Below are 11,913 nucleotides of genomic sequence, written 5' to 3'. Positions count from 1 at the left end.
TTTTTAGGAATACTCTAGTGCATGAACAAGCAAGAAGACCTTGAACTAGCTCCTATTGACCCCGAAATTGAACGCACTTTTAGAAGAAGAAGAAGAAGAAGGATACAAAGGGGTCAAAATCGTTTCAATATGGCTGATGAGATTGAAGGGGTTGGGGATGCCCATAATATTGCTAACGCCATTGCTTTGGCCGTTGATAGAGAGAGGGCCATAAGGGAGTATGCTGCCCCTATGTTTAATGAGCTCAATCTGAGCATTGTGAGGCCCGAAATCCAAGCACCCCAATTCGAGTTAAAGACCGTCATGTTCCAAATGCTCCAAACGTTTAGTCAATTTAGTGGGCTGCCAACAGAAGATCCTCATCTCCACCTTCGTACATTTTTGGAGGTGAGCGATTCTTTCAAGCTACAAGGAGTAAGTGAAGAGGCCTTAAGGTTGAAGTTGTTCCTGTTCTCTTTGAGGGATCGAGCTAGAGCTTGGCTCAACACCCTTCCTCCCAACTCGGTGACTACATGGAATGAGTTGGCTGAAAAATTCTTGATGAAGTACTTTCCTCCTACCAAGAATGCCAAGTTTCGCAATGAAATCATGTCTTTTCAGCAGCTAGAAGATGAATCCTTTTGTGAAGCTTGGGAGAGATTTAAAGAATTGTTGAGGAAGTGTCCGCACCACGGGATTCCTCATTGAATACAAATGGAAACATTCTATAATGGGCTCAATTCTTCCACTCACATGGTGTTGGATGCTTCAGCTAATGGGGCTATTCTCTCTAAGTCCTACAATGAAGCCTATGAGATTTTGGAAAAGATTGCTAGCAACAATTATCAATGGTCCAATGCTAGAGCCTCAACAAGTCAAAAAGTTGCGGGTGTACTTGAAGTGGATGCATTGACCACTTTGACCGCTCAAGTTTCATCAATGACTAACCTTCTCAAGAACATAAGTTTGGGGGGAATGGTACAACCAGCTGCTATGGGACAAGTTGCCAATGTGTCTTGTGTCTATTGTGGAGATGGACACACTTTTGAGAGTTTTCCTTCAAATCCCGCCTCGGTTTGCTATGTGGGGAATCAAAATGCTAACTGTAACAACCCATATTCAAACTCTTACAATCCGGGGTGGAGGCAACATCCAAATTTCTCATGGGGGGGTCAAGGAGCTAGTTCAAGTGGAGCACCAATGAAAGGCAAGCCAACATATCCGCCGGGGTTTTCTCAACAACCGCCAAGAGTGCAACAATCTCCTCCGCCCCAAGTATCTCAATCAAGCTCTTTGGAGAGTTTAATGAAAGAATATATGGCCAAGAATGATGTTGTGATTCAGAGCCAAGTAGCCTCCTTGAGAAACCTTGAGATTCAAATGGGGCAATTGGCTAATGAATTGAGGAATAGGTCGCAAGGCACCTTGCCGAGTGACACCGAAAATCCAAGGAGGGATGGCAAAGAGCAATGCAAAGTGGTGACTTTGAGGAGTGGAAAAATCTGGAGTTAAATGAGGAGAAAGATAAGCGAAAAATCGAGCCCACTTCAATCCAAATTGGTGAAGAAAAGAGTGAAAACTCAGCAAGTTCAACTGCTGAATTTACCCAGAATGCTACAACATCTGTTCAGCAATCTGCGACAGAAAAGTGTTTGAGCAAGCCACCTCCACCATTTCCTCAAAGATTTCAAAAACAGCAACAAGATGGTCAATTCCAAAGGTTTTTAGACGTTTTGAAGCAACTCCATATCAATATACCACTAGTGGAGGCCTTGGAGCAAATGCCAAATTATGCAAAGTTTTTGAAGGACATTTTGACTAAGAAAAGGAGACTTGGTGAATTTGAAATGATGGCCTTGACGGAAGGCTGTAGTGCCATGTTGAAGAGTAAAATTCCTCCTAAGTTGAAGGATCCGGGTAGCTTTACAATTCCTTGTTCTATTGGTGGAAGAGATGTGGGTAGAGCTTTATGTGATTTGGGAGCTAGTATTAACTTAATGCCTATGTCTATTTTCAAGAAGTTGGGAATTGGAGAAGCAAGGCCAACAACCGTCACTTTGCAATTGGCAGATCGTTCTATGGCTCACCCAGAAGAAAAAATTGAAGATGTTCTAGTGCAAGTTGATAAGTTCATTTTCCCGGCCCATTTTATAATTCTTGACTATGAGGCGGATAGAGATGTTCCTATTATTTTGGGTAGGCCATTTCTAGCTACCGGGAGGACTTTAATTGATGTGCAAAAAGGAGAGCTTACTATGAGGGTGAATGACCAACAAGTAACTTTTAATGTGTTCAATGCTATGAAGTTTCCGGATGAGGTTGAGGAATGCTCTCGATTGAGTGTAATTGAGTCACTTGTAGCTGAAAAGTTCCACGAAGACGTTTTTAAAGATGGAATGGGGGTGAGTTCACTTGAAGAGCTTGAAGCCATAAGTGAAAAGGAGGAAACCCAAGTTACATGGGTAGAATTACAGCAGCCCTTTACCAAATTCCGAAGGCCTTTTGAGTCTCTAGACTTGTCGGGAGGGAATTTCAAGCCTCCTAAGCCCTCTATTCAAGAGCCACCAAAATTAGAGTTAAAGCCTTTGCCTAGTCACTTGAAGTATGCTTATTTGGGAGATAACGAGACTTTTCCCGTGATTATTTCAGCAGTGTTAGGAGCTGAGTATGAACGTTTGTTGCTTGATGTGTTGAAGAAATACACAAGAGCTATTGGTTGGACCATGGCGGATATCAAGGGTATAAGTCCTTCATTTTGTATGCATAAAATTCTGTTGGAAGATTGCTGTAATAATTCTGTTGAGTAGCAGCGAAGGCTTAACCCTATCATGAAGGAAGTGGTGAGAAAAGAGATAATTAAATGGCTCGATTATGGAATTGTTTACCCAATTTCGGATAGTTCTTGGGTCAGCCCGATTCAGTGTGTTCCTAAGAAAGGTGGAGTCATGGTGGTGGCTAATGAAAATAATGAGTTGATTCCCACAAGAACAGTGACTGGGTGGCGTGTTTGTGTGGACTATCGAAAGCTGAATAAGGCCACACGGAAGGACCATTTCCCACTGCCATTCATTGATCAAATGCTTGATCGGTTGGCGGGGAAAGGAGTTTTATTGTTTTCTTGATGGGTATTCAGGCTATAATCAAATTTCTATTGCTCCGGAGGACCAAGAGAAGACTACATTCACTTGTCCCTATGGCACCTTTGCCTTTAGAAGGATGCCGTTTGGGCTGTGCAATGCTCCTGCCACCTTCCAACGTTGTATGATGGCAATTTTTTCAGATATGGTGGAAAAGTCTCTTGAAGTCTTCATGGATGATTTTTCAGTATTTGGTGAGTCATTTGACACTTTTTTGGATAACTTGGAGAAAGTCTTGGCAAGATGTGAAGAAACCAACTTGGTACTCAATTGGGAAAAATGCCATTTTATGGTACAAGAAGGCATTGTCTTGGGCCATAAAATTTCTAACAAGGGAATTGAAGTGGATAGAGCAAAGCTGGAAGTCATTGAAAAGTTGCCACCACCTACTACAGTCAAGGGGATTATAAGCTTTTTGGGACATGCGGGCTTCTATAGGCGGTTTATAAAAGATTTTTCAAAGATTTCTAAGCCCCTCTATTCCTTACTTGAGCAAAATCGAGCATTTTAGTTCACTAAGGAGTGTCAAGAAGCATTTGTGACTTTAAAAAAGGCTCTCATCACCACACCCATCATTGTAGCTTTGGATTGGTCTCTTCCTTTTTAATTGATGTGCGATGCGAGTGACTTTTCCGTGGGTGTCGTGCTTGGGCAGCAAAAAGAAAAGGTCTTTCATTCCATTTACTATGCAAGAAAGATGCTAGTCGATGCTCAATTGAACTATACCACCACCAAGAAAGAACTTTTGGCGGTTGTGTTTTCTTTTGACAAGTTTAGAGCCTATCTTGTGGGGACTAAAGTGGTGGTTTACACAGATCATTCAGTAATCAAGTATCTTATAGCAAAGAAGGATGCTAAGCCAAGACTCATTCGATGGGTTCTTCTTTTTCAAGAATTTGACTTGGAGATTCGAGATAGAAAAGGAACAGAGAATCAAGTGGCTAACCATTTATCTAGGCTTGAGGCCGGTACTGAGAAGCAAGATGAAGGTCCTATCAAAGAGACATTCCCTGACGAGCAATTGTTAGTTGTGAACCAAGTCACTACACCATGGTATGCTGATTTTGTCAATTATTTGGTGAGTGGTTTGCAGCCACCTGATTTGAATAGGCAGCAACTCAAGAAATTCTTTCATGATGTGCAATTTTATTATTGGGATGAGCCTTATTTGTACAAGCAATGTCTAGATCGTATCATGAGATGTTGTGTGCCTGAGGATGAAGTTTCAAGTATTCTATAGCATTGTCATTCAGCTCCTTATGGTGGGCATTTTGGTGGTCAAAGGACAGCAACTAAAGTTTTTCAATCGAGTTACTATTGGCCTTCTATTTTCAAGGATGCTCATGATTTTGCTAAAAGATGTGATCCCTGCCAACGTGTTGGAAATATTTCATCAAGGAATGAAATGTCATTGAATTGCATCCTTGAAGTGGAATTATTCGATGTTTGGGGAGTTAACTTTATGGGGCCATTCCCACCGTCATTTGGGAACTTGTATATCTTGGTGGCAGTCGATTATGTCTCTAAATGGGTTGAAGCAGTGGCGAGTCCTACCAATGATTCCAAGGTGGTCATGAAGTTCTTACATAAGCATGTTTTCACCCACTTTGGCACTCCAAGGGCTCTTATAAGTGATGAGGGCACCCACTTTGTGAATAAGATTTTGGCAACCTTGTTGGCTAAATACAGTGTGAAACATAAGATCGCTACTGCCTACCATCCTCAAACAAATGGTCAAGACGAGCTTTCCAATAGAGAGATCAAGGGTGTGCTAGAGAAAGTTGTTAATCCGTCTCGCAAAGATTGGTCTCAAAGATTAGATGACTCTCTTTGGGCTTACCAAACTACATTTAAAACACCATTGGGAATGTCCCCTTACCTCTTGGTTTATGGGAAGGCTTGTCACTTGCTCGTGGAGTTAGAGCATCGAGCTTATTGGGCCATTAAGAAGCTTAATATGGATCTCCAAGCTGCAGGGGAAGCTCACATGTTGCAATTGAATGAGCTTGAGGAGATGAGGTTGTTCTCTTATGAAAATACCAAGTTGTATAAGGAAAAGACTAAGCGATGGCATGATAAGAGGATTCAACCTCGGGTTTTTGAAGAAGGACAGCGAGTTTTGCTCTTTAACTCACGGCTGAAGTTGTTTCCTGGTAAATTGAAGTCTAGGTGGTCGGGGCCATTCACAATCATCAAGGTGTATTCTCATGGGGCTGTTGAAGTAAGGGAAGATCAGTCTGGTAGAGAGTTTAAAGTGAATGGCCAGCGACTGAAGCACTATTGGGAAGGAGAGGTCAACCGAGCGAAGACCTCCATTACTTTGGAGGATGCATGAAGCGGATGGTACTTCGGGTTGCCTTGTGCTCATTGTGTTATTTTAAGGGAGCCCCGAAGAGAGAGAGAGATTCAAGAAAGTCATTATGTAAATATACCTGTATATATAACAAGAAAACGAAAAGAAAAAAAAAAGCAGGATAAAAATATATATACATATAGTTATATTTTATATTACTTAGTTCAAATTTTATTTTCTTTACTTTAGTGTTATTGATTTTTGTTTTAGTGTTGCTGTATTTTATTTTTATTTTTTAGGTCCACTGGAGGCAGGGTAAATCTTGATTTTGATGCACTGGTGCAGTTTTGGGGTTGAAAGTTACTGATTTTCTCAGCTTGGGGAAGGAATTCAGTTTTGGCAAGCAAGTTAAAAATTTTCCAAGTTGCTACAGCATGAAATTTAGCAAGAAGACCTCTTTGGCGAGTCAAAATTTCTGGTGATGTCTCAGGTTTTCTTTGGAATGGGCTTGGCTGGGTCAGAGAAAAGCAAACAGAGAAAAAAGCAAAAATATCAAGAAAACAGAGAAATTAAAAGACAATTTCCCAACTTAGCATATGCCCTCACTTCTTTCTTTCTCTTTCACTCATCTGGCCCGTGTCCCCTCAAACCACCCCAGCCGAAACTCCTCTCCTCAACCCAGCCCAAGCTATCGTCAGACCCAGCCCACGCCCCACATCTCTCAATGAGCAGATTCCCCAGTCGAACAATGTGAAAATTCAAAGAGGAATTAGGAAAATTCAAAGAGGAAAGAACAAAGTGAGGAGGTCAATTTGGGGAGTGGTGAGGAGATAGAGTTACCAATGGAAAATTTTGAATATCAATTGGAGCCCTCTTCAAGCCAAAGTAACGAAGAAAAAGGAGAGAAAATAGCAATGTCAAATGTTATCTCTACCCAAGATGTGAATAAATTGTTTGAGCAAAGTAGTGAAGAAAGGCTAAATCCACCATCACACTTGGTGCAACAAGTACTCGATCCTCAAGATAGTGAGCTAATGGTAATGGAAGAGTACACATATGACGATCCTTATAGGCCACCGCCATCTCCACCTCCATTAGAATCATTCATTTGCATCCATCGTGCTTATATTTCCAAAGAAAGTCAAGTTGAACATTGGAGCTCATCAATTCCAAATCTAGCCAAGCTTGAGGGCATTCACAATGACAACCTTCAAGTTGTCTTATATGACGCTTATTATGGGCGTCAACCACTTATTGACGCGTCGACGAATAACTTTATATTGGCAACCTAAGGAGGATAGCAATGAGAGTGACTACAATGGAGCAATGCATTGGATTACAGGGAAGTTTTATTTTCCTTTTCTTTTATTTATACATTGGGGACAATGTTTAGATTAAGTTTGGGGGAAGGGATTTGATTTTTATTGCTTTGCTCATTGTAGATATCTTTGTTTTTTTAAGTTTTGTTAGGTTTATATTTATTTTTATGTTTTGTTTAGTTTTTGTTTAGAGTGTTCATTGAATAAAGTTGACAATGATTAGCCAATTATAATATGATTGAATGATGTGTTATATAAATTGAATAGGAATAAAGCTATAAAAATCTGCACTACAAGAAAAAATGCTTTTAATAACACCGAAAATGTGTTATCAAAACATACCATAACACTTTTTGATGTGTTAAGACCGACTATGTTATCGTAGGTCAGGGTACTTTACATAACACTTTATCATTGTTATACAAATGTGTTATTATACTGTCAACGATAACATACTTTCTGTGTTATTTTAATATATAGATAAGTGTTTAATTATGTTATTTATAGTCGATTATATAACACATTTTAATACTTATAAATTTGTGTTATACTACACTTTAGTATAACACATTTTTTGTGTTATACTACACTTTAGTATAACACATTATTTGTGTTATATAATGAAGTTTGCATAACATAATTATTTGCATAAAAAGTGTTATTGTAATAGATATTATAACACAATTTTCGTATTATTTTAATATTTAGATAAGTTTAAATTCTAATTATATATTTTATTTATATAACACTAATTTATTCTATTATATTTTAATTTTTTTTATATAATTAAAATTAGCTTTCTAATATATACTAGCATCATCAAATGAACTTGATTTTCAAATAACAAAAAGTAAAAACATTCAACATTGTACTAACAATCCACAAATTAGTTTAAAACATTCAACACTGTCATCAACAAAAAAATGTTATTTAAGTATTCAAGGAGTCTTAAATATTCCGCACAAAATATTCTACAGCTGCCCAACACAAAGCTTTCAAAATTGAGTTACAAAAGCATTTAGAATGATACTATTATTTCTAGGGTAGATCCATCGAATCTCATATCTCATAAGAGGCGAATAAGTTCCACAGTCCTGAAGGGAAATTCACCTTCTAGGCTACAAAGAAGACACTGAATAGGACCATCAACAAAACTTTCTCTGTCCCAAAACTGACAGCAAAGTGATTCCTGAAAAATTTAAAGCAATAAATCCAATCAAAAAACTACAAAGAAAAAGACAAATGTCAACTTTAATAGAACCACCAATGAAAAATCAACAAAATTATCAATAAATGACCCTGAAAGACAATCATTATGCAGCCAATACATCCTATGCTCCAAATATCTATTGCAGGAGTGTACTGAAGACAAAAAAGTAGAGGTCTTAGACTCTTAGTATTAGAAAAAAGTACTAAGCAACCATATACTTGATATTTTTTTTTTAAATCTGAACACTGAAAAATGATCTTCATTATGAACAATCATTATTCAAGACAATAATCAGAAAACAAACCAGCAAAATAAAAAAATAGCAAGCAAACAAATTATGTAGTCTGAGAGCATAGCATTAACTAAAATAATTGTACAACCTGAAAACCAAACATGTACTAGATCAGAAAACAGGACAACCCTCCATAACAACCTGGAAATGTTGAAGGGATGGCCAGTTGAGTCAAAAGTGTGGGAAGAAATGAATGGGAACTTCTTGGCTTCATACCAATTAGACCAATAAGCAATGGGATTAACTTTGCCAAAACGAAACAAAAACAGATGCAGTGTCATCTGTTCTTGGCTGCTTTAACAAAATACTGAATGGTATGACATGCAATTCAAGAAACAGAACCATCATTTTTTTAGACACAAATTCATTATTTGTCACCTAAAAAAAGGCACCAATCCAACAAGGGTTTTAAAAGAAAACAGGAGCAAAATATTTTCAATGAGTAGTAACAACCTGTGATGCTAAACAGAATTTCCTGGTATGTTGTGCGAACAATACGTATAGAGTCTATAGACCTTGTTCGTACTACTTGCACTTTTTCATAAACATTTTTTGGTGGTGATATGGTTCTCTCTCTATTAACATCTTATAAAATACATTGAGGCAAAGTCACAACTGATATTTATTTTTGGTTTTAGGAGCCATAAATGTGCATTGGCTAGTAATGATTAGAATCAATATCAACAAGTTCCTGAATAATAAAGCCACTACTTAAATTGCTTTCTCTGAAATAAGATAGAGGTCGTGAACAGTTATAACTGCAAATCTAAGTAAATCATGCCTAACAAATGAACAAACTCATGAATGCTTGTACATGCCTATATGATTTGAATGATCAATGTATGAATAATCAATACAATTTAAACAAGAAAATACAAACAACAATAACTACCAGATAATCACTAGTGTTTTTATTAATTATACCACGAGTTTGATTAAGACTATTCAAGTGTGGATTTCTTCTAAGAACTTGCTTGTTATTATAATGATTAACCATTATGTGAAAAAAGATAGATATTACATGGGCATTGATAATGATAATTCATAGTCATACATTATTGAGTCCTTGATATGTGCCTCTACATTAATTTTACCTCATTTTGTAACTTTTTCCGCATACCCTTTTCATATAAAGCTAAATTATAAATCAAACTAGCTTTTTTTTTATCAATAGCTTCATATATATGCTTTATCAAAGAAAGAAAGTTTTTTTTATGATAAATATGAGAATTCCTTGTCTTATAATTGACCTTTAGGATATGAAGAGGATAACACGGCTTCAGTTTTCCTTTTGTCTGAAAATGACATAACTCATCGGTTAAGATCACAACTGGAAGAAAGGCATTCGTGAAAGACCATTGCATTCTCACCTTCTGCTGTCAAAGGAAGAAAACTTTTGCCAATCGTTGGAACACTACGCCAAAATCAAACAATACATGCTTAGTTGATAGAAATGCATCTAGTAATCCAAGCAACATGAATGGCCAAAGGTACCTGATTCTTTCTCCACAACAAGAATGTATTGGGCAACACTAACTACATATTCAAGATAGAGTAAAGGAAAATTCTATCTATTTGAGCAAATTTATCATAAGATGCATCCAAGAATTAAGAGTTTACACTGGCAAAGAAAACATTGTCAAATAGAGCTTCTAAGCATTAAGCTAAGTTATTATCTAAATTATGTTTCTCAAGGGTCTGGATACCTTTAACTTCTTCAATGTGAACAGGAATTGGGTGAGCCTGTAAGTAAACCAAAGGCAGAGATAGAACTCAAATACAGAGGAAGGAAGAAGATACATTCCAGAGCAAACATATATATGTATATATTATAAATAAAATATATTTTTATCCTCCATTCTTACAGTGCTTGGCCTATTTATGCAATCAAGTATCTTTTGAGATTCTGAGAATCTAAGCCATCCCATCACCAACCTATAACAAGAATGAGAGCTAGTTAAAGATTGATGGGTAAGTACACCTAATGGATGCCTATAGTGATAACAAATTAACTGTGGAAAACATTAGATATATGGTAACAATCCGGGGGTGGGGTGGGGATTAATATAAGGCAAGCATCTATAATCAAATATTAAAACTAAACACAATAAATGAGGAAAAATATGGTCTAATATATGACAAGCACTTTCAACTTGCAAGCATCTTAAATCTAGTTAAAGAAAAGTAAAAAATTAATTGTCCTTAAAGAAAACTATGGTCTACAATACTCACTGTTCTACCAAGAATAAATGCAGTTGTAGCACCAATAGAATCAGCAACGAACCCCAAAGGCAACCCAAATAGATAACCTCCACCAAGCTGAAAGAGAAAATAAATAACACAAATAAAGCATTGATAAAAATAAAAATAAAATACTAACAGATACACTTTCACACTTAAACCAAATAAGTTGACTAGACAGACTTTATTCATTCAGAGTTCTATTTTTTTTTTTGGAGGGGGGAGGATCACTGAACAGACAATTACATATTTTATTAAACAGACTATAAAGGTTCAAAATAATGTCATTGTTTTAGCTCTGCAATAAGAATTAGTGACTTTAACTTACTGTAAATATTGACTTGTTCTACTTCATAATACCAAAATCCATGGAGTCACATCACTAATACCACTTCTCCTAGTTAACTAGAATGAACTATAGAGATATTAAAACCGAGCACAAGTCTATATTATTAAACCACAAGTAAAGAACAAACAAATAAATAAAAAAGGCAAAAAAAAATATAATAATAAGTCAAAGAAACATACATGATTCTAGCACATTTTACTTGTAAACATTCAAAAAGAAGAAGACATTGTTAGGCAAATATCATAATTCAATAAAATGGCATGAAACCACCATTGCGATAGAAATAATGGCCACCCAAAGAATAGTCATGAAACAAACATAAAACACATTGATTGGAAATTCCAAATCAATCATAATTCAGCAAGAAATCTTACAAAACCAAAGAAGAAACTATGAAACAGTCATTAATCAACAAAACTAGAAAAAAAAAATTGTTGTAATAAATGAAAAATCACCAAGCTCTGCAATAAGAATTAGTGACTTTAACTTACTGTAAAGTGGCCAAAATGCAGAATGTGTACCAGTAGGCTTGCAAGTTTTGAAAGTGTGTATGCATATGTATAGATAATTTTTATAAGATATGAAAGTTCCAGAAGTAAATTGACAGGGAAATTTACACATAATCACACCAAGCCAACACACATTTATCTTAACTATTTTAACAGACTTCAAATGTAACATTAAAAAAAGCAACAAGTGCATCAAATGAAGTCTAGACTTAACAGAGCAGCAATGTGTACTACTAGGAAGGATGAAGCAATGTGTTAAAGAAAATACAAGTCATTCAGGAATTTAATCAAACTGATTCTATGCACACATTATCACATCAAGAGAATCAGAAAAAACTTCATAGATTATTATGCAAACATGTGTTTATGAAAAAACACATACATTTGAATAAAAATATGCAGTAAATTCAAAATAAAAGATTTAACATACTCAACCATAGATAAATCTTTAAAAATAATTAGTAAACTCAAACCAGAAAGAAATATGAAACACACAAGTTATTCTCAGAAGTAAAATAATCAAATTTACAAACCCATTTTTAAATGAAAATAAAATCTTATCTCGGCATCACTCAACAACCCAG

General features: G+C 36.3%; 1 protein-coding gene and 1 non-coding gene across 2 annotated transcripts; one reads left to right on the top strand and one right to left on the bottom strand.

Moving 5' to 3' along the window:
- Window positions 1-571: 571 nt before the first annotated feature.
- Window positions 572-677, bottom strand: LOC133833617 (small nucleolar RNA R71). The gene has a single exon (XR_009892988.1). It is a non-coding gene; the product is annotated as a small nucleolar RNA R71 (small nucleolar RNA).
- A 771-nt stretch (window positions 678-1,448) lies between these two features.
- Window positions 1,449-2,786, top strand: LOC133832117 (uncharacterized). The gene has a single exon (XM_062262501.1). The coding sequence runs from the start codon at window positions 1,449-1,451 to the stop codon at window positions 2,784-2,786; it is 1,338 nt and encodes a 445-aa protein (XP_062118485.1).
- Window positions 2,787-11,913: the final 9,127 nt, after the last annotated feature.

The sequence above is a fragment of the Humulus lupulus genome, chromosome 4 (genome assembly GCF_963169125.1).
Source record: "Humulus lupulus chromosome 4, drHumLupu1.1, whole genome shotgun sequence".
Lineage (NCBI taxonomy): Eukaryota > Viridiplantae > Streptophyta > Magnoliopsida > Rosales > Cannabaceae > Humulus > Humulus lupulus.
The sequence above is the reverse complement of the archived record's forward strand: the minus strand, read 5'-3'. Positions and strand labels throughout refer to the sequence as shown.